Here is a 24,832-nt window from a genome sequence, read left to right on the forward strand (position 1 = left end):
TCTTTCCCTTTAGTGCTCACCCTTGTCCTTTTTCCTTTAGGTGAACATGACAACAGATTTGGAAGGAAGTGATATGTTGGTGGAAAAGGCGGACCGGCGGGAGTTTATAGATCTGTTAAAGAAGATGTTGACTATAGATGCAGATAAGAGAATAACACCCATTGAAACTCTGAACCACCCTTTTGTCACCATGACGCACTTGCTCGATTTCCCTCACAGCACACAGTACGTGACTTTCCTTTCCTTTGGGTTTTGAATTGAAGGATGAAGAGAAGAGCTGGTTATGGTGGAGACCAAATGTATCTGAGAGGCACTATTGAAATGCATAAACCTTGAATTTTAATCTTTTTCTGGTAAAAAAAAATAAAAATAAAAAAGAGGTTTGCCAGCTCTTAAGGTTGCAAGAATTGTGTTGTAGGATTTGAACACTGCAGTGTGTGCTACATTCATTATGTAAATATTCAATAATTGCACATGTTTGCATTAAAATGCAGAAGAAAGTCTGCAATTAGTGCTGAAAGTATCAGCATAGCACAAAGTAATATAGTCCTGATTGTTACTGCAGAAACCAACCTTATCTGCAGTGGAGGGCCGACCCTTCCTCCTAGAACCTTCCCATCTTGAGGGGTCAGCTGGGGGCTGTTTGTTTTTTAAGGGAAGAGCTTTTTCTGCAGCAGGCTGCTTCACAGGCACAGGCAACAGGACAAGGAGATCAGATTTTGGCTTTTCTGTTGCCTGCCTATGTGACCTTAAACACTTTGACCGCAGTTGACACATTTGTGGAATTGAGATGGACTCCATGTGGAGATGGGAAGTGTCAGGTCTCCAAGACTGACAGTCCTGTTTCTTAGAGCTGCCTCATGGAGCACAGCAGCCTGAAACCCAGGAAACATTTGCTCTGGTCTCCTAGGGAGTTCACATAGGTTTCTCAGGTGCAAGTGAGAGCAGACAAGTAGGGAGAGTATTCCAAAATCTTCAGGACACCTAGCTTTGAACATCCTTCTCTGCAGCACTTTGCAGTTGAAGGTGCTTTTGCAGGATGTCCCTTCACCTCATGAGGAAAACAGAGTTACTGGCACAGCACTGCGCTTCATTGGGTGCCATGTGCATGGGTGTTTAAAGGCTGTGAGGAGCTCAGGTATGAAATAAAGGGGGTTGCTTAAAAAGCCATGGAGTATGTTTGTGTGGGCGCTGCTAAGCAACAGGTTACTGTGTGTCACCTCTCCTGCCCCTATGTGTGCTGTGACCTGCAGTATTTCAAGGTCATTTAAGGTAGTTTTCTCTCTGTGAAGGAGCTGTAGCTGCCATTTTATTACATTTATCACAAGATAAGAGCAGCTGCTTACCAGAAGGTAGTGGGTGCACGATCTGTGTAGACCCAGACTTAACCTGCACAGACATCTTTGAGCGTTGTTATCTGTAAGTAGATAGTAAGTGATAAATGTAATGAAAACAGGATGGGAGATTGTTGGGCTAGATAGAGAGAAAGTAATTTTTATACAGAAACGTTAATAAATTTAAAAATGACAGTATTTTCTAACAGTATCTGCACCATTTGCAACAGTCCTTCTTGCTGTGCAACAACTGATTGTGTAAGATAGGAGAGATTTGTGGTGTAACGCGTTGTCATCGGAAGTCTTTCCACTAACGCAGCAGACCATACTCATGTCTTCGTTTCTGAAGTGCTTACTTGTGGCTGCTCAAGCAAAGGCCCAGAAATGTTGAAAATATCATTGGGGCCAATAGCAGTGAGAATTTTACCTGAATAAAAAATTCAACATCGGGTCTCTGAATACTAAAGGCTGTGCCAGCCAGGTGCGTAACCCCGCACAGCCCTTCTGTGCTGGAAGCAGTGACTGGTAAAAGGAGCAATAAGCTATAAGCAGTGTGGCAAGTCAATGGAAATTCTGTCTGTGATTGCCCCTGGTTTTAAGAATAGAAACTTCAAAGCCTCAAGAGATGCAGGGAGTTGTAATCTCTCTTGAAAGTAAATCAGGCAGCAGAGAAAGTAGAATTTATGGAAGATATATCTTCTGGAAGGAATCTCTGCTGTGTCACTTCAGAGAGGCTGAAAGTTTGAGCAGACCAAGAGGGGCAATTCTGCATACTTAAAAGCAAACAGCAAAGTGAGTTCAGCTGCTGTTTCATGTAATTAACTGACTGGCTCTTAAATTGTTGAGTACTCCTCAGTCTTTCTGTCTAGTTTGCTCTGTTCCTGTATTTTCCCTTTTTTTTTTTTTTAAAGTAAAGACAGAGAACACAGTATGACATTAGCGGAGATTATATATAAAACAGCTTGGTGACACACAGAGTTTATCATGTATAAAATATATCTTATTTCTAGTGCTTTCTGGAGGGAGAATTACATTCATTCTTGACTGGAAAAATGCAATCCAATGGTCTACTTTTATCTGTTAAGTGTTTGATTTTTTTTGTTCTGCAACTTACAGTTGTTTCATAGTTCTTTAAGTGAATGCACATAATGTGCAGCTATGCACAGTGTCCTGAGCCTGTCTTGTCTGCAGGTGTTTATGGCAAAGATCCAGTTATCAAGATATTACCAGTAGCGGAAGAAAGATGATCATGTGAGTAAGAGGAAAGACAGGGATAAAAAGATCTAGGTCCTCTTCCTGACCAACCCTAGGGATTATATGAACTGGTTCCCTTTGAGGGGACATTTTATCTCTTAAAAGTTAAATGAGGATGTGTTTACCTCCCCTACCTCTAACAACTTAGATCATTACAAAATAAATTATGCATACAGCTGGTTATTTTACAGCTGCAACTGATTTTTATTGCTTGTATTTTCAATTTTTCCAGATGGAAACCATAGAAATAACATAAATGCCTTTATACTTTTTTTCTGTTGTGTTTCAGACTCTGAGGTTACATTTGTAAAAATAATTATTGTGGAAGAATTACGGAAAACCTGTGTTGGTTTTTAGACCTTGGAGAAAATGTATTAAAAATACACTTTTCCACAAGATCACTATGTTGTTATCTCTTAAACCTCTGTATGCTTTGGTGTCCCAATTATATAAATGAAATACTGACAGTTTCATGTAAGAGACACCTAGAGTGCTCTAGAAATGATGAAGTATTTAATCTCCTTTACTGGGAATACAAAATATGATACTTCTCAAAATTTCCATTGCAATATCCGTAACATTTAAAGGAAAGTCTGTGTAGAGGAAGAAGCTGTCATCTTCCCCCCCAGAGAAAAACTCAGAACCTGATTCTCTTGGGACACTGATGACTCGGATTTGGCATAACCTTCTGTGATATGAATCGTCCCATTGCCTGCAAGAGGACAGCTTATGTGCTTTAAGATAAGCACCTGCAGAAGTGTTTAGCCAGACAGGGACAACGTTTTAAGCACTTGGCTGACGTTGGCTCTCTGGAAACTACATTTCAAAAGGAACAAGTCAGATTTTTTAAGGGTCTCAGTGAGTGATCAGGAATAGTAAAATTCTTCCTTGTGAAAGACTTGTGAAACTACCTTTAGGCTTTTGGTGAGGGAGAAAGCATGAGTTACTTGTTTTTTTCCTTTCCAGCTTAATCATCAGAAAAAAATGTCCTATCTTGTTCTCAGTCTCTTTCACTCTTAAAATAGCCACCTGAAGACCAACAGATTGGCTTGCTGCCTGTGACTCGCATTGCAGTGCTCAGACACATGGGGACACCCAGGAGTTCCAGAGCAGCCATTCTCATCTTGTCACCCATTTGGCCTTCTTCTGTACAGGGTTAATCTGACTCTCACTGGTTACGAGAGAGCTGCATAAAACAAAAAAGGGCTTTAAGAGCCTAGAAAGTGCCAAGTCTACTGTTGAGACCTAATGCAGGGCCAGTTTGATGAACTGTTTGTTGCCTTTGTGGGTCAGTTAGTTGATTTTCTGTCTCTTACTTGTGCCCCCTTTCCTTACGCAGTGTCAAGTCCTGCTTCCAGAACATGGATATCTGCAAGCGGCGGGTGAATATGTATGACACAGTGAACCAGAGCAAGACACCATTCATCACCCATGTAGCCCCAAGCACATCAACCAACTTGACCATGACTTTTAACAACCAGCTGAACACAGTCCACAACCAGGTAAGAGCATCAATCAGAAGAAGCCAGTGCTTGAAATGTCAGTAGGGTCTCGAAGATGAAAAGCAAAATAGCATCCCATTTAACATGCCTGAAAAGAGATAGTACTTTTTTTATTCTCCTTCCTCTGTTCTTCCTCATTCTCTTTTCTTCAGGCAAGCTGTAATCTTGTGACATTACGTGTGATGGTGAAATGTTGCCCTCATTGTTTATGTTGCTGTTGGGGGTGATAAATCCTACTTACTTGGGAAGTTGCTATGGGGAAAAGCTCATTAGTCCCCTGATGCAGCAAGCAGGATTGCACTCTGTGGGTCAGGCAGAAGTATTTGTGATCTTACAGAACTTCTTGATGTTGACATTGAAGTACAAAGAATTTTAAACCTATCTGTAACAGACACAGCACTATAACCGATCAACAGGAAGAAGAGTTTAGTGGTAATGTTTATTCTTCTCTCTCATTGACTTTACTTCAAGTGCCACAGTTGATATGGGGACTCTGTGCACATACCCTCACTCTGAACACATTGCACTCTATGTTGTGGGGCTCTGGCTTTGTAATCATGCTTTGGTCTCTTTAGTTTTACATGCCCCAGTGTTTGGGGGTGCTGTGTTAACAAATTTTATGTGACTAGCAGGCTAAGTTGTTTACTTCAGTACTGTATTACAACTGTGAAAGGAAACTCTCTGGGGACAGGACTCTGGGAGACTAAAACTGAAGAAATAGCTACTGTCTTTTAAGCCTTTGGGAACAGGCTCCTCAAGGTCCACTCTAGAGATTGTAGGTAATGTTGCAGAAATGGTGCTTGAAAAGCAAGGGAGCTACAGGAGTATTTGTAGATGTACAGGGCATTGCAGTGTCACTCAAAAAAACAGACTTCATGACTCAGTTCTCGATATATATGATCAAAGAAGGTCTTTTGGAACAATTAATTAAGCAGAAGCACACAACGATAGGTCATGACTTGATGTGATAGGATATTCATTTAAAACACTGGTTCTTTCTTGGCTGTTCCTGAGATGCTGACTAAAGGAATGCATGCTACGTGCTCCTCTGGGCCCCAGCTGCAAGGCAGAGACACCACAATTGTACCTAGAAATTGCTAGTAGGAAATGCAGATTTGGTTTCGTTTCCTCACAAATCACTTGATGTTAAGATCTGTTGCTGGGTGGGAAGGTCAGTGGTAATCTCTGAATTCTCATAAGTAGTGTGTGTTGTGAGCAGAACTGGTATCTCCAGTGTTCCTAGAAGTGGTAGAAGCAGTTCCAGGAAAGGTGTTTTAATTAGAGCGAGGTCTAAACCTTGGATTGTTCACTTTAACATACCACTCATCTTGGCTCTTTGGTGCTCCCTGTCTCTGCAAAATATCTGGGGATTGCCTCCTTCCAGTATCGACTCCTGAGATTAGGAGTGCGGGGGCTGTTGTGGTTGCTCCTTGGTGTGTTGCACAGGGGAACAGGTTGCACTTCTCTGCCACTGCAGAGAGAAGGAAGGAGGAGGAGCAGGAAGAAATGTTCCGCTGTTGCATCCCTCGTGGCTGTGGCCATGGCAGTGGTCGTGCAGCATGGGTACCCTTCCTGGGCCCAGTGGCAACAAGGGCAGCATGAAATGCTCAGCCTGCTGCCTCCTGCAGCTTCCATCAAAGCCTCATCCTGGCTTCATATGTTCACCATGAGAAAGTGTTGCCTCACCTATCTCCAGCAGGGATGCTAGTGTCTTTGAATGGAGAGGAAAGGTAGGCTCTGGTCTGGTAGAGCCTGCTTGCCTAAACATGAAGGCTAAGGGCATTGTTGCAGAGCTGTTTGGGGGTAGTTTGCCTGCAACCATTGCAGACTCATTCCAGATAAAACAAAAGTCACCCTCAGATTTCTAGATGTTTTTCAGAACACTAGGCTGAATTTGTGGCTTTGCAACATTCTCTGCTGGAGTTTCCTCTCTGAAAGATTTTGAAGTCAAGTTCAGCCAAGTTTGGACTTTGAAAGTATCATTATTACCTACTGTTATATGTTCTTTCTGATTTCTTCAGATTCAAAATATAATTCAAGGGGCACATACCATCTTAGATACAAGGTAGATAAAAGGCTGGAATGAGTCTCCTCTCTTAGGACAAGTCTTTGCAGGGCATGGAGGTGCTGAGTTTCTTGAGAATGTGAGCTTCTTGTAAAGCTGTGAGCATGATGAGATAATATGATTCTGGGATAGCAGCATTTTCTGAACCCATCTTCATCATGGTGAAAATCAGAGCCAGTTGAGCAATAAATGGGGCTACAGTTCTGCTTTGGAGAACATGCTACATCTCCAAGCAGTGCACATCAGTCCTGCATAGCCAGAGATCCCATGGCATGGACCAGCTGTGGTTACTCAAGCAGATCATGCTCTTCTCCTCATTGCTGCCCTTGCCTCTGTGCTCCTCAGTGTCCTGCCCTATCCCATGTTTGCTTTCAGTTTGCCATTTCTTTCTATTTAATTTCTTTTCCTCTGTCTTGCACTTTTACTTTTTTATTTTATTTTTGGATTTTGTTTCTTCCAGCGTACCCATCTCCCTCATTTTTTTGTTTGTTTGTTTGTTTTTGTTTGTTTAATTCCCGTCATTCCTTTAGACCACCAACCTGGCTCCCACCTCCTCCAGTGCCACTATTTCCTTAGCCAACCCCGAGGTCTCCATACTAAATTACCAATCTGCACTCTACCAGCCCTCAGCAGCGTCCATGGCTGCGGTGGCCCAGCGGAGCATGCCTCTGCAGACAGGAACAGCGCAGATCTGTGCCCGGCCTGACCCCTTCCAGCAAGCTCTCATCGTCTGCCCACCAGGCTTCCAAGGTAAGTAACAGCCTTGCCAGATCTTGACCAGTCACTGCTCCGTCCGCACTGCTATTCCAGCTAGGTCTTGTTAGAAACAAGCTTCCTTAGCGCATATCAGATGGTTGGGAAAATTGCTGGCCTAGTAAATCAGAGCGATGATGTGGTTGCAGATGGAAATGTTTGTAGCAGTAGATCTTGCAGGCACCTCCATCATCATGAGTTGGAGATGGCTGGTTTAAAACAATGGATCAGGCACTGAGAAGGAGCTGGGGAAGAATATGTGATACTTGTCGTCCTTTGCCCTGAATAGAGGTTGAGGCTCTTCTGCCTCACTTTGGTAAACTTGAAAACTTGCCCCTACAACAACAGTAAATCAGTACGTATATAATGGTTTCATCTCTTCTTAGTGATTCAGTTGTTAAAAGGGGTACTCAAGAGGTTAATGCAGCAGGAAGTGTGGTGCTGGTGGAGATGAGGGTTTACCCCCATAACAGGTGCTTGTGACCCTGATTTTATCGATGTAATTCCTTCACCTCCAGCCCTGCTGCGAACAGCTCTGCCTGTATATACCAGTGGCAGGTACTGTTGTCAGACAACTTGGGTGATCCTTCTCCCTACTTTACATGCTGTAGCAATTTGGAAAAACTAGCCAGGTATCTGTAGGAAGTGGCCTAAATAGACCTTGGTTCAGCTGGTGCAACTTTTGCTCTTCATTTCTGCAAGCCTGTCCATGCAGCAGTCTCTAGGTACTTGTTAAATGTTCTGCAAGATTATCAAAGCTCTTTTGAACTACAGGAGTTTAGGTAGACCTCTTGTACATGGTTAAAATGCATCTCAAGGGTTTGACTTCAGAAATATATGCTAACATCTTCTGCTTGCTGTCTTGAGAAAGCTTTAAAGCAGAGGAGGTAGCACAGGCTGTGCCACGCACTAAGGTGGTGGAGAGCAAAGCTTCCTCCAGCTCAGCTAGGCTAATGCGTGGCTGACTCAGCAGTGATTGGGTTTGGGGCTTGCTAGATAACACTGTCAAATCAGAGCCTTTTAAATATGAGTCCTGAGAAGCTGTGCAAGAGAAAATCACCAATCCCTATCAATGCTGAGGGAGTACAGACTTCTGGATTCCTGTGCCACTGTCTCACTTTGGTCTAAAGAGAGCATTCTCACATAGCAGTGGGTTTTGCCTGGCAAGGACCAGGACCATTTTCTTTTGTCAAAACAGAGAATATGGGTGAAGAGAAGCCATTCCCTCTTCTCTCTTCCTTTTCTCCCTGTATATGTTGTATTTCCCACGCATTCAAGGTAACTTAAAAATAGGAACTCAGTTAATCCTTAAAGCCCCTTAAACTGTCTTTTCTGCACCCTTATGCATGTATCATATTTATGAACATCTGATGGACATCTCTGGGCTGGGGTAGAATATGTTGGACTCTGAGAGCCTGATTTTTCAGAGGGACTGAACACTGCAATTTTAAGCAAACATTAGAGGGTGCCTTTTTGCACCTCCAAAAAAACAAACCCCCATTCCTAGCACTGCTGTTTATGGCTAATGCTGTGCCTTCTGTGCTGGTGGAACAGGGTTACAAGCCTCCCCTTCGAAGCATGCTGGGTATTCAGTTCGGATGGAGAACGCTGTTCCCATTGTCACTCAGGCTCCCGGGGCCCAGCCTCTTCAGATCCAGCCAGGACTCCTCGCACAGGTAAGGAGCTCTGAAGACACTGAGCATGGCCAGTATTTTTTGTGTTGTTTAGCTCTTGGAGGCTGAGGAGAGTAGCTTTCTCTGACTGAGGGCCTTCCGTGGTGCAGTTTGGAGACTTGGGCAGTCACGTAAGGGTCTCCAGCTTTCCCTGAAACATCCAAACCTCCCCCACTTCACTGCTCAGCTCAAAGGCTACGTCAGAGTTGCAAAAGTCTTTGCAAGTCTTCTTTCCTTCTGCTTCTCCACTAGACTACGTAGGGAGCCTCAGGCAAAGCTGTGACAGGCCTCTGCTGAGGAGGAACCAGTAATAACCTTCTTACATCCTTCTGAACTCACTGTTTCAGTGGTAGTTTCTGGCCAGGAGTTGTGCTGGTGAATTGCATGCTGCTGATAAATATCTTTCATGCTTTAGGTTTGCACTCTTATGTTTTGTGAGCTGCCCCTCTGTTTTTAAGTTATGGGGTAAATGTAGTGGGCAGAGGCAATGGCCCCACAGCCAAGGAGCTCTCCTTGTCAGTGGCTCTTGTTGGCACAATTGTCTGAAATGTGCTCATGGGTAAAAAGCATGTTTCCTCCCAGGAAAAAACCCAAACAGGAATGGGTACCACTGATCACATGCATATCCTCAAGGGGAATCCCAGCTCCCAGAAGAGCTGTTCATTCCTCCTTGTGATGGCTTCAGTGAATCTGCCCATACTGGTTTTCAGATGGTGCCATGGTACCTCTGCTGGTATCAGACATGTTTCTGGCAGAGGGGAAAAAAACCCAGTATGCTTAGTATTATGCTGTACAGCCTGGAAAAGGTGACCTGCAAGTAAAAAATTTATGCTTCTGACTCAGGATTGGTTGATCTGCCATGCCTTTGTTAATGCCAGCATGGTCATATGCAGTCAGGTACCAACAGACTTGGGTTTTTATGCCTGTGCATTCCTGGGGTATAACTGCTGGTGCAATTTGTTTTCTCTGCCACCTGCCAGTCTTACTTACCTGGTGAAAATAAATCAACACACAATTGTAGCCTGTGTGATTTCTATTAGCTAAAGTGCCCTGGCCAATAGCAGAGTCTTTTTAGAGAGCTGTCTGAAATATGGAACCTATCTCTATTTCAGCCTGTTTTAACAACTTACATGGGCCACCTCTCCTGTTTGGTAGGAAAGGAGAACCTGAGAGGCAGGGGAAACAAAACCAGTGGCAAAGCAAGAAGGAGTCCATGCAGGCACAGTTGTGGGCACCTATTGCTTGTGCAAGAAGTCAGCCAAGGCAGTGGCTGAAGGAGGTGACAGAGCTTAGCGTGCCCTGCCATCCTGCCAGGCCTCCTGAGGTGGGCTGTTACCTGGGCTTGATGTGGTATGGGGGATGGATCTGAAGCATCCTGAAGATCTCAGGATCTCCAGCTCTTTTCTTCTTAAGGTGGCCTCGCTGGGGTCACTGGGGCCACAGTCTGGGAGGGAGCGTTCAGGAGGAGCTTTGCTACCAGTTTCTGTGCTGCCCCTGCTACATGAACTCCTATTTCATAGGCTGCCTCTCTCATACTTTCTACTGACATTTTTTTCACTGTCACTTCCACGAGGGAATTTAAACTGTTTCTGACATACACTCCTTGCTTGCATAGATTTTTAATTTTTGATTTAATAAAAGAGAGAGAGGCAGTCTGCCTGTTGCTATATCTGCCTGCGGAATGCTGGCTGCTGCACTGATGGCAGGGCACTCTGATTGATGCCAGTGGCATCTGGTGTCCATGGGCCTCGCTCAGTTTGGGCTGAGCAGCTGGTCTGATAAACAAATCTGTACCCAATTCCAGTTTCCTGAATGGAAAAACACAGCTTCTTTGTAATGCATTGTAGTCACATCTGATCTGAGCGGCTGCATGTCTCTCTTTCAGCAGAGAGCTGTTCCTCTCATGCACAGCTGCTTATCTAATGCTCTTCAGACCAGACCATGCAGTTGCTCCAACTACTGGAGGGACTGTCCCCAGCAGACAGCTTAGCACCTCTGGAGCCTACTTCTGTCATTCCACCCACCTTATTTGTCCCCCTGATCAGGCGTGATGCTGCTCCTTGTGCTGCCAGCACTGTGTGGTGCCACTGGGCTTTCTTCCCTGCATAGCACGTGGTGCAGGTTGCTGTGCTTGCCCACATCAGGATAGCTGTGGCTGGCAAAGCCTTACTGAATTGCAGAGAAGCTGGCGTCCAGCTCTCCTGAGCATTTTGTAGTAGACCAGCGGTCCCAGAGGCGGGACAGGGGAAGGAGCTCCAGAAGCTGGAGGGACCCAAAGCAGAGACACTGACAAATTTTAAGCATCATCTGTGGCAGACCTGTGTCTGCAGCCGGTGGCATGGAACTAGGCAGAGCAAACAGTTTGCAAGATGCAGAGCCAGTGGCAAAAGTAACTTACTTGTAACTTCTCTGGATCTATTTTCACACTCCTAAGCAAATGTGTCCACAGACTGTATGTGAAAGGAGGCTGATCCAGTCTATACTAATAACTCTCTGCAGCTTCAGATCTCAAAAGAGACAAAGCTGTAGAGTTTTCTGGCAGGCTTCCATAATGTGGAACCCTGTCCTTGAATAATGCTCTGAATTCTTGATTTTCTCTCCTTTTAACTCCTTCCCAACAACACTTCTTCCCACAGAGGCCCTGCCACCAGCTTTCAGAACAAGCACGCTTACTCCCTTAGTTGTTCTTGCTCTACATCCCAAGCAGGAGCTCCGTTGCACTGGGCAGCCCACCAGACCCCGAGCACGGGGCCAGCGTGGTGCTGCGCTGCGGCAGTAACGCAATCTCTGGGAACCGGCTGCAGCTGCCGGCACAAGCCTCCCGTGTGTAAGCTCAGTGTGCTAGTGGATCAGCCTAGACAAGTCTTATCTGCAGATTAAATGATTCAGTGGTCCTTACCTAATAAGTGAGGAATTTGTGCCTGGACCCTGACGTTGCAGCTAAATTTATGCACTGCAGCGAGGAAAGGAGCTTAGATCTGTTCAGTTCTCTTCCTGAAAAGGGAGGAAGCAGTTTTTTCTGCAAGTGAATCCAGGTAGTCCCCAGAGACTGCCTGTAACAGTAGTTTAGTCTCTTTTAAAGAGCTGGGGAAAAAAGGAGAGGAGAAAAAGGGTTTTTTTTCCTTCCCTGATCTTTTTGGGTCTTTGCCTCCTTCTCCTGCCTGCTCCAAGCAGCACCAGTCGGTGGCAGAGGCTCCTGAGATGAAGAGCTCTCAGGAGCCCTGTGACTATCCTTTACAGATGTTACTGAGAGGCCTCACCATAACCTTCTCATCTAACTCAGCAACGCAGAAAATTACAAGCCAGTCAAACTTCAGAGCAGAACCAGGAAGAGGGTTTTGTTTGCTTGTTTGTTTGTTTTGGTGGGGGCTGTTTACTGGGTGATAGGAGGTGATTATGGGGATAGGTAACAGGATTCTTGTGCAGATGGAGACTGGGACAAATGTGTGCCTGAAAGAAGTCTCCTCTCTTTAAAATTTAGCCTCCTTAGATCTGTGAGATAACGTAACATGGGTCCAATGCACTGGTGCTGTTTGGAACTAAGGAGGAATGTAGCCAGTACCCCCATGTTCCCCAGCCCAGGCAATGAGAAGCTGCTGGAACCACTCCTCTCAGGCAGCACGTAGGAAAGAAAGTTTCCCCAGTTGAAAAATGAATCATCTGTCTCGTATTTGGAGTCACCGGAGCAAGACGACCTGAGTCATGCTTGTAGCAGTGCAGCTGGAGGGATAGTTGCATAGCAGAGTCATGGCTCAACTCACAGGGCAGAGATTTCCACCCCTGCAAGGAGGCACCCACTCAGAAAAAGCCAGAGAGCCCACAGAGAGGACAGGCACGAAACATGCCTCCACAGCTCTGCTCTGCTTTGGCCAGGGGGCTCCTGGTGAGCTGGAAGCAGGTGACTGGGCTCCTCGGCCCATGCTGCAAGATGTTCCCCCCCCAAGGACAGCACTCAGTGACCAATACTCACTCCCTTTTGCTATCCCAAATTCCTCTTTTTTTCCTCCTCACAAAAGCCTTGCAGCCCCCGTTCTCTTTCCTGATCCTTGAAAACTTTGTTCTTTAAGTTCCTGAAGTCCTTTAGGTCCTGTTGGAGTGAGAAGGAAAGTTTGCTATAGGAAGTGGTAAATAACAATGGGACCTCAGCTGATCTGGAGAGTCAAAATTAAAAAGTGTTTGATGTGTGGGTTGAAATGCTGACCAGTTTCAATCCTTTCCATTTCCAGCTTAACCTGAAACACAGCTGCTACTTGGGATGGCAGAGATTTTTTTTCCTCTTCTTTGTGCTCTCTACTGATAACTTTTACTGCTTTTCCTTTAGTTTCCTAAAAGTGTGTCATCTAGGACAGAAAAGTGGTAAGAGGTCAGTAGGATGGCCACCACGATCATTATTAGGACCATATATATAGAGCATGGACCACCATCACACTCACTGTATGTATGATGCCTCTTGTTAACAAATTGTTTTCCCTCTCCAACAGCAAGCATGGCCCAGTGGCACGCAGCAGATCCTGCTCCCTCCTGCTTGGCAGCAGCTGACTGGAGTGGCCACCCACACTTCTGTCCAGCACGCAACAGTCATCCCAGAATCCATGGCAGGCACTCAACCACTGGCAGACTGGAGGTAAACTGGAGGCACTAGGAGGTTCCCTGGAGTACCAATCAGGGCTGGAGGAGGTGTTAGAAGAGTCGGGGTGGGAGGAATGGGGTCCTGCAAGGCTGCAGAGCTGGGGAGAGAAGGGCAGAGGCTGCTGCCTGCCACCCTGCTGGCTGATTGCTACAGGCAGCTTCTCTGTTCCCTGTCCTTGAAGTAGAGTGCTGTGCTCACACTGCTCCCTTCACTCTATTCCCTGGGGAAAACACTCCTTCCTGGGGTTACTGGGAGCCCGGGGGGGCCCTGGAGGGGGGTGCCTCAGCGAAGGCAGCGGGAGCCTGCAAACAAGCCCACTGGAAGCCACCGGTTGCATTCTAAACTCGTGCCTGTCTCCCCACTTTGCAGAAACACCCATGCCCACGGCAGCCACTACAACCCCATCATGCAGCAGCCGGCGCTGCTGGCCAGCCACGTGGCTCTGCCCGCCGCCCAGCCCGTCAACGTGGGCGTTGCTCACGTCATGCGCCAGCCGCCCGCCGCTGCCACTGCCACCAGGAAGAGCAAGCAGCACCCCTCAGTGCCCCGGTGAGTGTGCACGGCTCCCAGCACTGGCCTTGGTCATGGCGTTGGGGAGACAGGAGTCCTTGCCTCCTGTTGTTCTGAAGGCAGCCCTGCGACAAGAGTGTGCTGATGAAGATGGTAATAAAGTTTCTTCCATGACCTTCTAGCGATTAGATCACTCTTTTTGTGACTGGACTGTTCACTGCCTTGGCTCTCCTGCAGCCTGGTTAGGAGAGTGGGGTGGAAGAGGTAGTCAGCTGTATTTTATACCCAGTGAGCTTCATTTTCTGCTGGAGTTAGTGGCTGGAGGGGGGCAATATGGGAGACTCAGGTCCTGTTCATACCCCTTGATAAGCCTCTGTGATTACCTGAGGCCTTGTAGTCACTGTAATTAAAAATGTAACCATATTCTCAGGTCAGTGTGGTGCAGTGCCCCTTTGCCAGACCTTCTCTTCCCACATCATCTCAAAGGACTCCCGAGGTGCAGTGTCTATATTTCCACAGGGAGCTTGGTACACCTCCAGGGGACCACGTCTTCAGGAACACGTGGCCGATGTGTGTACACAGGATCTGCCTTTTCAAAACCAGTGGCATGATGACCTGTCTTCTGAACTCTAATGCCAAGCTCTCTAGCTCCTAATGTAGGTGGTTGGCGTGTATCTTCCAACAGTACACACCAGCAACAGGTAGCCAGACTGGCCTTTTTATAATCGTAGCAGCATAAAATAAGAAGCATTTTATACAGAAATCTCATTCAAGGACAGTCTTTAGACACCTAAATCTATCAACTCTCAGCAGGACCGTTTGACTCTGCAAGGAGGAGGCTGGGTTTTGGTTCATACTATGTAATGTGGCACAACTCTAATGGTAGGATGATTGTGGTGCCTGTTACAGCCTTGTGATCTTGCCTAGAGGACACAGCTATTTTAAGACATATGTGCAGCTTTTCTGGGGAAGGTCCTCTGGGCTGTGAAACGAGCACATTTCTTTAAAATACCAAAACAAACCAGTGCAGGGGAGAGAACCAAAAATGGGTCACCAGTTGTGCAGCAGCAAAAACAGAGGAGCTTGTGGTTTTCCTGGGTGACTGGACTGGGGCCAGACGAGCTCTGAGTTCACAACCAATTTGACTCTAGTTCAGAGGCGACTATTTAAATCCTTCCCGTTTATGCGCTCTCTAATGCTGCATTTACTTTGGGTGTGCTCCAGCTGTCTTAGTCCATTTGTAATGTGGAGCAGAGGCAGCTACGTCCCCAGCAAGCCAGCAAAAGAGAGTACCTGTTGCAACCAGTGTGCCTGTGCAGGGCCTCCCTTCTCCCTTCCCTCTCCAGGGCCAGAGTGACAGTGTCCAGGCAGAACTGGACACTTGCAGAGCAATGGGTTTCTACGGCTCCATTAATTGTCACGCTTTTGTAACCAAAAGAGGAACATGCTCCTTTGGAGAGGAGGGTACTCCACGCTGCTCATTGGTATTCAAAAAGCACTGCAAATGCTACTGTGCAGCCATTTGTTATGCAAAGGACCCTCTGTAAGTTGGTATAGTGCGATACGTCCAGAATGACTTCCTTTTGATGGATGCCACCTATTCCTTTTGTTAGCTCTTGGGCCAAGCTGAGCATGCAGCCCAAGCCCCACTGTAGAACAAAGCCAGAACTATTTTTTCCCTTTTGAATTTGCAAATGTTCTGCAATAGGCAGAAGAAGTACAAGAAATGCAAGGAAGAAGGAAAATGTAGGGAAATGAATGAAATGGGCTTTAATCAATGTGCTTTGGTAAATATTCCAACCTGCAGACCTGTGTTGCACTGTTCGGTGGACAGGTTCTGTGTTCAGATTCCTGATCCAAGTGAGCCCTAGGCCCTTTCCAACTCTCAGACAGGGAAACTGAAGCATGAAGACTGGGAAAAAGAATAAAAAAACAGGACTTGGGAATGTTTTTCTACTGCATAACAAAAAGATTATTTTCTTCCTAATTTATATATGCTGTATCTGCTGCCTCACGTGGGAATGAAATGAAACTGATTATATCTCCTCCCATCTGTGTGCTCTCATCCGTGGGACTCCACTATCCTAGAGAATAAAGCATTGGGCAGAAAATATTAACTGAAAAGATTCTTAAACTGAAAATTATATTTTCAGCTAAGAGCAGTGTTTCTGATAAATTATTGTTGTTATCTACAACAAATTCTAATTTTACCTTTAGCTTTTTCTGGCCAAAAAAATACCTGGTCATGATGCCTCTGTGCAGGATACAGGAGAAAGGGATTATCATTTGGGTTCTTCTTCCTCTGGTGACAGCCATACTGTGCCCACCTGTGTTTTGTCTGTCTGGGCTGGGTGACTACCCTCTGCCTCACAGTGCCAACTCCTGGGAGGCAGCATTTCTCATTTCGAAATTTCTAGAGAAAACAAAATGGATTTTTTCTCTTTTTTTTTTACGAAAGAAACTGCTTTTCAGCCAGGTACATGAATAAGTCACGTGAGGCACTCTGTCCTTTGAAGAGGTGACTGTGCCGATTCCGCAGTTTCCCTCTGCTCTGTACCTCCAGAGCCCAGGAAATCAAAAAGCCACGGTGACAGGCGACTTAAGCAAACCCGGTCTCAGCCAGCTAACAACCTTTCTCGTTTTCAGAAATGCATCCACCTATGAAGTCTCATCCTCTCAGTCCATCAGCTCACCTCAGCGGTCGAAACGCGTGAAGGAGAACACCCCGCCCCGCTGTGCCCTGGTGCACAACAGCCCTGCCTGCAGCACCTCCCTCACCTGCGGCTGGGGCGACGTGGCCGCCAGCACCACGCGGGAGCGGCAGCGGCAGACGATTGTCATCCCCGACACCCCCAGCCCCGCAGTGAGTGTCATCACCATCAGCAGCGACACAGATGAAGAGGAGGAGCAGAAGCATGCACCCACCAGGTGAGCAGCGGCTCTCCGCTCTTCTCTGTACGCAAGGAGAGAGAGATAGAGGCAGAGAAGCGGCGGAGCGTTACGGGAGTGGCGGAGGTGGGACGGGAGTTACAGTTGGGTCTCCTCACCTAGGTCATCTTTCATTTGAGAGGAAGGGTGATGGGAAGGCTAAAATATGTTAGCTGAGGGCTCCACAGGCTTAGGTGGTGTTTCCCTGTGCTGTACATTTGCTGTGTGACCTTGGACCTGTGTAGTAGTCTCTCTGTGCCATAGTTTGTCATCCTTAAGAGGACATAATAGTAGGCTCTGTCTCATAGGATGGTTGAAAGGAGACTCTACAGACCTATGGTGATGAGCTTTTAAGTAATACAGCTATTTAAGACTCAGGTAATAAGAAGGCCTTGAAAGGAAGGTAGCTTAAAATTGTCTTTTCTCTTTCTCAGTCATGCAGCCATCTGCAAAGAGCATTCAATGACAGCTTCCGTGTGTGCTGTTTGCCATAAAAAGGTCCCAAGAATGGTTAGTTACTGTGTCAGAAAGACTTAATGGTAAATACATTGCAAAAGGTTTGCTCAATTCTGATTGTGTTGCAAAAACATCCCAGAAATATTACTAAAGTGGCAGAAACTGATGGTTCTTTGACTGACTGCAGAGGGGTGACTGAGTTTGGTCCTCAAGAATTGACTCACTTGAGTAAACAGTGTGGCCTAGAAGAGCTGCCAGTGCTGGTCATCTACTGTGGATGAGAGCCTTTAATTGTTCAGAACTGTCTTTTCAGCACTTTTCATAGAGGCACACACTCAAGGCTTCCCATCTGATGCCAGTCATAAGATACCACTCTGCTTTACAAGTTGTATAGAAGTAGCCTTGCAAACAGCTGAATAATTCTAGCATCTGTATGTTGGTAACTGAACTAGGAATTTTTTAACTTTACCTTTCTAGTATTGTCATGAGGGAATTTTTATTTTTTTTAATGTAGGACATGCTCCACAGCAGATTCTCCTTTAATCATTGGAGATATCTATCTATATCTCTGCATCTCTGTGCTGTGGTGATAAGAGGAGCACTGTAAATGTGCACTGAACAGTTGAGATGTGTTTAGCCTCAAGGATGTGAAAAATGTGTAAAAAGGAGCCATAAGATTCAGACATCCAGGGCTGCAATTTTGACCTGCCTTGTGCCAACCACTGCTGCTTCCCATTCCCCTTCTTCTGTACCAGTGAACTCCACTGGGCAACAAGAGCTCCGTGCCTCTTGCATGCAGACTTCCCATGACTGTATTGGTTATTGTGGGGAATTGGTCCAGGACAGCACGACATATTGCACCTTAAAAAAAAATAAATTGCTAGAGTATTCTTTAGTTTGGTAGAGAGAAGAAAGCGTGTTTCCTGAAAGAGCTGAATGAAGCTCAGCGAGGAAGTCAGGTGGACTAGAAATGAGGACAAAAAGAAAGGAAAAGACAAAAGAGATGCTGAAAACTAAGATTGTGAAATTGGGCAGCATGAAATATCTCAAGGGTCATGGGAGCTGTTTGCAAGTGTGTTTACCTATGCTGCTGGTCCCAGGCTTTGGGAAATTATGTGCAAATACTCATACGCACCACCTGGGTATCATCTTGGGTGCAGAGGGGCTGGAGGGAAGAGCTGGGTTCCTGAGGCCACTTCAGCTAATTATTGTCTCCTCCATCTCAGCTTTGCTGCCATCTGACCAGTTTCTTCCCTCGGCACCTCTGGGGAGACAGACAGGACAAAGTTCTGGAAAATGTCTGGAAATCAAGTTGGGAGTTTGGGGTATTTAAATATTCAGGCAAGGTCTACTGAGGGTTTAGGAAAGTAGTCCCAGGAGCCAGACTTACATAAACAAATGGGCTTTAATATGACTAAAGCATATTCAGGACACGTTCCTGCCTGGGATCAGATCCCTGGCTACTTTTTGTATCCATATGGCATATCTATACAGAGGGCCAGAGCGATAGCATTCCTGGAAGGCCAAAGCTTAAGAGCTGGATTTAATTTCTGAGCCACGTAGAGACATTTTGCGCAGACGCAGGCTGCTCTTGGGCACCTTTTGGAATTGCCTGTGCAGAGGTAACCAGGGCAAGTGGAGAATTAAGGGCAGAGACACAGATGGAAAACAGCATGTCCAGAATGAGAATTTTTGGTTAAAGTCTCCAGGAGACTGAAATCAAACTCACTCAGAGCCTTTTGACTGGGTCGTGTCTAAGACCTGGTTCTCAGCTAGAATAAGAATATAGCTTCCAGTCAAGGAAGCTGCGTCAGCATTCAATGCCAATGAAATTTGTCCCTGCTGAAGTTGAGGTCTAATTTATTGAAAACATGCCACATATAGGAAAGTACCTCCAATTTTTCTTACATATTTTTTTGGCTCAGAAAAAAAAATGGGAGTGACTGTGAAGCATGTGCTTTACTGTAATCCATGCCCAAACATTCAGGATCTGAGTCAAAAATGAAACTGTGCAAAGAATGTGTTGTCTCACCCATATTTATGCAAATATTACCCTGTTGGGCAATAGCTGTGGTGTGAGGGTGAAAAATAAGTAATAACTTGAAACATGCTGTTCATCACATTCTAACAATATTAGCATTTTCTAGATGTGAATACAGAAATCATATGGCACTTGACAGATCAAGTTAATTGCCTGATCACATCTTATTGATAGCAGTGATGTCTCTGTATGAACTTCACTGATGCCAGATCAGCTCCCGAATGAGCTACAGCGCTTCCTTCTCTTATTTCCTGTGGGACTGGAAATTTCTCTGTGACCCGTGAGGCCAAAAATGTTTATTTTATTGATTGCTCAGTGAAGAGAGATTAAAGCTACCTGTGGTTGTGGGCAGTAGTAGATACTTAGACAATGTAAGACTTGGTAAGTCTCAGTTTAAGAAGGACTGGTGATGGTGATAGGATATGATCCTGCTGATGCAGTGAAGGAGCCCTACAGCTTGGATTTACTCCAACAGAAAAGCCTCTCTCCAGAGAGCAAAGAGAGCTTTTCTAGCACAAGGGATGCAACTTGTTTATTGGTGGAAGAAGAATCTGAAGAATTTGGTGTGATATGGGCAGAATTGTCCTTCTTCTAATGAAAAGCACAGATGTTCAAGTAGGATGTTTATGAAATACCAGCTGACCGGGCAGGCAGGACAGCACACTGCTTGTTCTTTGCTCACATGTGTTTTGCACTGTTGATGAATGTAGCATGGTGTAATTCTTTTAAAAAAATCAATAGTCATCTGAAAATGTTGGGCTCCTGTTGAGTGATACAAGTTGGGCTCTGGGGGGACCTGCTCAATGGAGCCTTGTCAAAGGGGGCCATCTGCTGGGCCCTAGCCTGGGGTGGAATCACAGTGGAGGGACCTCAGGTACACTTTGGTAGGGACAGTCCTCACAAAAATGGTCAGGGGGCAAATTCCTGATTAAAAGAGTCAGTTTGTCAAAACCAAGGCTTTTTGCAGGCCACATTGAGTTTTTAATAGTAATATCCCCAAAACAGTGAAATCTGGAGAAGCTTCAAAACTGAAAAAAAGTTTAACTCGTTTTTAAGAGGAAGAAAGCATTAGGTGATTGATTGACTGATTGATTGATTGATTGATTCATTGATTAGGGAAGATTTTTCTCGTTTAATGGAGGCATTTTTTTCTTCTTCCAAAATATAAGAAAATTAAACAAATTTTGAAATGGTCAAAATAGAAAGGGAACGTTTTGACTGACCAAAACTGTTCCTAATGTCCACAAAGTTTTGCATGTCACATTTTGTCCCATAGAACAGTTGAAAAAAAAAATTGCTTTTAAAAAGTGTTATATGGTCAGGAGATAATTTTGTGACCCTGTTTATTTATCACCAGTGAATTTCTAGACTGTCAGTTCAGCATCCTTTACAAAGAGGCTCTACAAGCCAAATAGATGTTTACTGCTGTGCTGTAATTTATTCTGGAAAGAAGAATTTAGATCTAACTATTACCTATAAAGCACTAAAGAGAGTAAAAATAGAGCACAGACTTGATATTTTTCTTATGAGTTTATTCCTCTTAAGTTTCTCTGCTGACTCTAGCAAGAAAGTCAAGCAGACAGACAGACCAGCAGTGGAACTGCAGTAATCAGAGCACATACTCAGCAAGTAGCAAGTAGTAGGGTTAAGTACTCCCCAGTATGCAACTTCACATGGTGCAGTGGTTTAAATGTAAATCCTCCCTTGATTAAATATTTCTGAAGCTTAGAAGTGGAGAAAAATAAAGCAACAACTTAAATGCAGAGCTGAGAGGCTCAAGTGCACCCTGGGATGGCTGAATTGTGGCTGGGAGGGAGAGCACACATGGTCCTGCAGGAGGGATGCATGGGGCTGTGCTAGTCATGCAGTGAGGGGGTAGTGTTACATATATATTTATTTTCCGTGTCCTGCCAAAGGCTATGTTGCAGAGCATGGCAGGGGGAAGGCTTGGAAGGAAAAGCAGTGGAGATGGCTGTTGTGACATATTTAGATTACTTCCCATCCAAGCAATGAGTGCAGCAGCCAAGGAAAACATGGCTTCTTTCTTGAAACAACATAGTGATGGCCTTGAGGTGGGAGGTTTAGAGGGTGCTTCCACCCCAGAGAGGCAGGAGAGCCCCTTACTTCCCCACTGCCTGCTCTGTTTGCACTGGTGTTGTAAGTAACATGTCTCCAGCTTGGTTTTCCAAGGGATCCTCACAGTAATCACCATCTTCATAGGCTGAGATTGTTTAGGCCCCAAGACCTCTAATCATTTGCTTTACTGGGTAAGACTGCCCATTGCCAAATGTCAGCTATCCTGAGGGAAACTTCAGAGGGAACCAACTACTAGATGGTTCGATTAGTCTTTCACCCATAGAATGGGATAGGATGCTTGATTTGCATGTCAGGACCACTACGGACCTCCACCAGAGTTCTCTTTAGCTTCACCCTCTGGACATAGTTCACCATCTTTCAGGTCCTAGCGTGGACACTCCCACCCCACCTCCCAGGCCGGGTGGCATGGGCGAGACAGGCCAGTGGTGCACCTGCAGCTCCTTGTGGTTGCACACCCTGGGCTCCCACTGCAGCCAGCCCTCACCTTCAGTGCACTGAGGGATTTTGAGATGGACCCTAACTCCTGCATGTGCTCTGCTCCTTGGTCCGTGTTTCAAGGCGGGCTGGGAGGATGGCCAACATGGCCACAGACCGTGGGCACCAGGGTTTCCTGAGCAGGAAGGACTGACCACAGCTGTCACGTGGGCATGCTGAGTAACTGCCTCATTGGCCATCCTCACAGGCACAGAATTCTTGCAGGGTTTGGTTTTTCTCCTTTTTCTTAACGTGGTAAACTATGCAGTGAAGTCCCTGTGTGAATCTCACCTTTACAACTGAGCATGAACTTGTTAATTCATCTTTTTCACATCGTAGCATGGTGGTGATGGAGCCTGCTTCAGAGGACTTTCATTCCCCTTGCACACAGAAATGGCTGGCAGGCACAAACCAGGTGTTTTTGCCAACTTGCTGATGTGCATGTGTGAGAGTCAAAATACCATTTGTTACTCTCTTTTGACATCTAGCCTATTGTGGCTATGTTATGCTGTGCATAGTAACATGCTGACTCTGCATAGCAATATGTTGACTAACCACAGTCATCTGGTAAAAAGATTACTGCCTTCCATCTCCAGAAGACACACGGACATGCAACTAATACTTAAAATAACAGATACAGACAGTAGCTCTCTCAACAAACCTTCAGCAGCAGAACCTTCACAACCTGCTAAGCAATTCAGTTTATGTGACTTAAATAGCTACAGCATGTGCTGTACAGCCAAATAAAATGGCCTCAATGTAGTACCTGATAAATATTTCTTACCATCACAAATTCACAAAGAAGGTGAGAGAAGATTAACAGGTCGAGATGGAGGCTGAGCTGAAGAGAAGGGGGCATGTTCTCAACAGTGAGCTACGCATGGCATAAGGTTTCAACATGAAGAGAGCGATTGCAGTTGTAGTGTGAGGTTTTGTTGGCTGACTCTCTTCTTTCCTAGAATAGGTGGATTATTCTGAAGCAGCAAGCTGAAAAGGTTGCATGTTATTAAGTTTTCAGGGACCTGGAAGAGAATTTTTGTGATGTGATGTAAAGCTAACGTGCCATGGGAAAAGGCACAGTTATGGAATGGGTTTCTTCTTCCCTCAAACTTAGAAGGCCATCTGTGATGACCTTGATAGCAGAGGGCCTCTGTTACTCTAGTGTCAGCCACTTGGAAAGGTGTGTATATCTGTGGGTGAACCACACATGGAAGAATTGTCCCTACTAGACTCCATTTGCTTTTCTGGGATTCTGTTGTAACTTGAGATATTCAGGGAAAAATGATACTGTTCATGCAACATACCAAGCTTTTGGACTGGGCCTTCAGCAAGAAGAAATCATCTCAAGTTGCACTGTTACAAGAGCTGTTCTCCCTGTCCTTGTCCTTGGCTATTTAGATGGTTCCAATGCTGTTTTAACACCTAATTCAGCATCTTCTTTTCCTTAATTTTCTCTCACTTTTCATTCTCAACGCCTGCCTTCGGCACCTTTCCATTGACAGTATCTGAGGTGCCCACCTTAATTTCTTGCTTTGTGCCTGTGCACAAAGTATCTTCTCCTTTCTCCATCAGACTTTCCCATGAGATCTTTCCTTGCTGTGGGGCCAGTGGAGGTTAAGATTGGCTACTAGGAAGCATTTTTTCACCAAATGGGTTGTTAGGCATTGGAATAGATTGCCCAGGGCAGTGGTAGAATCACTATCTCTGGATGCATTTAAACGGCATGTGGACCTGGTACTTAGAGATGTTTTCTAGAGGCGAGCTTGCACTGTTAGGACTAGGGCTGGACTGGATGATCTTGGAGGTCTCTTCCAACCAGGGACATTCTGTGATTCTGTGTAATCGGGACCCACATCTGTGTCTCCACTGTGGCCTTATGAGGCTGGTATATATTAGAGTTTGAAGGCACAGTCACGCTCTGTTGTCTGCACATTGGTCCAGTGTGAATTGTTTTGTGTCCAAGTGTGAGAACAAACTCTTCAGGACCAGGTGGGAATGGGCTACCACTCATAAGCTAATAATAAACTTAGAAAGCAATGCAGATTTTTCCAACTGCTGTTCTGAAAGGGAGGATGCAGCTCCAGCCAGTAAGGGTTAAAAAGCCTTCCTGGCTTATTGCTTTTTGGTGCATGTAGATGGAACACATGCCGACTCTCAACACTGCTAAGTCACGTATGATGCTGCTGCTGTGCTTGCAGGAGGGAAAGCAACTACCAGGCTTGAAGTCAGTTTAATAGAAAGGGGACAATTTTAATAGTATTTTTCTGTGTAAGCACAAACATCCCCAAAAGCTGTGGCTGAGTTACAGGAATACAGTGCACTTGCTGAGGAGGTTAAGTGCTGTGTCAACAGGTACAAAGCTCTCAGTCCTGAGAGTTTGTGAGTGGGGAAGGGGAAACATCAGCCTGGACCTCACGCAGAAAACTCCAGCATTACTGTGAGGTGGGGAGAGAAGCTGAGTCCTCAGAGAGAGCTGGAAGGAGGACAGTACCTGGCTAGCGGGAAGGCTTGTGGAAGAGAGAATCATAGAATCATAGAATGTGTGGGGCTGGGAAGGACCTTTGAGGGTCTCCCGTCCAGTGCACAGGGACCTTTTTGACCAGATCAGGTCAAAACAAAGTGTTCCAGAAATGGACACAAGCTCAGGGGAGTGCTAGCTCTTCTGGGTTGAGTTTTCAAAAGCCCCCATTCTGGCGTAAAGTGTATCTCTAACGCTGTGAATCAAGTGATTTTCAGCACGAGTTGGGCCTTTGATGCTTTGGGAATTCCCACCTTTAATCTCTTGGGCAGGCTGTGGTACAGTAGGTGCCAAGTTCTGGGCAGTGTGAGAAGTCCCAACCAACTTCTCTGCATGCTCTGACATTAACCACAGTCATTACCTTTCCTAAAGACAAAAATGCAGCTGTTTTTGATGGGACACCTTGTGCACTTGAAATGATGCAGCCTGCTGAATCGAGAGGCTAATCACTTAGGCCCTAATCCTGCAAATATTTACCTATGAGCTTTAGCTCTGTTACTGGAATAGTCCAGCTGACTTTGGTGGATGACACATACAGGTAGTGCTAAGTAATTTGCATAAGGCTTGGCAGGACCATAGCTCTGACCCTTCTTTGTT

At 45.5% G+C, this 24,832-nt stretch overlaps 1 protein-coding gene across 3 annotated transcripts in view; it reads left to right on the forward strand.

Moving 5' to 3' along the window:
• The window catches only part of HIPK2 (homeodomain interacting protein kinase 2), an 89,816-nt gene that overhangs the window by 58,645 nt on the left and 6,339 nt on the right, over positions 1-24,832 (forward strand). For 2 of the 3 annotated variants that reach the window (XM_010005810.1, XM_010005811.1), the window contains exons 5-11: positions 41-225; positions 3,928-4,090; positions 6,686-6,905; positions 8,463-8,584; positions 13,063-13,205; positions 13,581-13,760; positions 16,368-16,649. In XM_010005810.1, coding sequence (XP_010004112.1) covers positions 41-225; positions 3,928-4,090; positions 6,686-6,905; positions 8,463-8,584; positions 13,063-13,205; positions 13,581-13,760; positions 16,368-16,649 — 1,295 coding nt within the window. The remainder of the gene's footprint in view (positions 1-40; positions 226-3,927; positions 4,091-6,685; positions 6,906-8,462; positions 8,585-13,062; positions 13,206-13,580; positions 13,761-16,367; positions 16,650-24,832) is intronic. The other variant, XM_010005812.1, reaches the window with a different exon arrangement.

This window comes from Chaetura pelagica, unplaced genomic scaffold (assembly GCF_000747805.2).
Source record: "Chaetura pelagica isolate M959 unplaced genomic scaffold, ChaPel_1.0 scaffold79, whole genome shotgun sequence".
Classification (NCBI taxonomy): Eukaryota; Metazoa; Chordata; class Aves; order Apodiformes; family Apodidae; genus Chaetura; species Chaetura pelagica.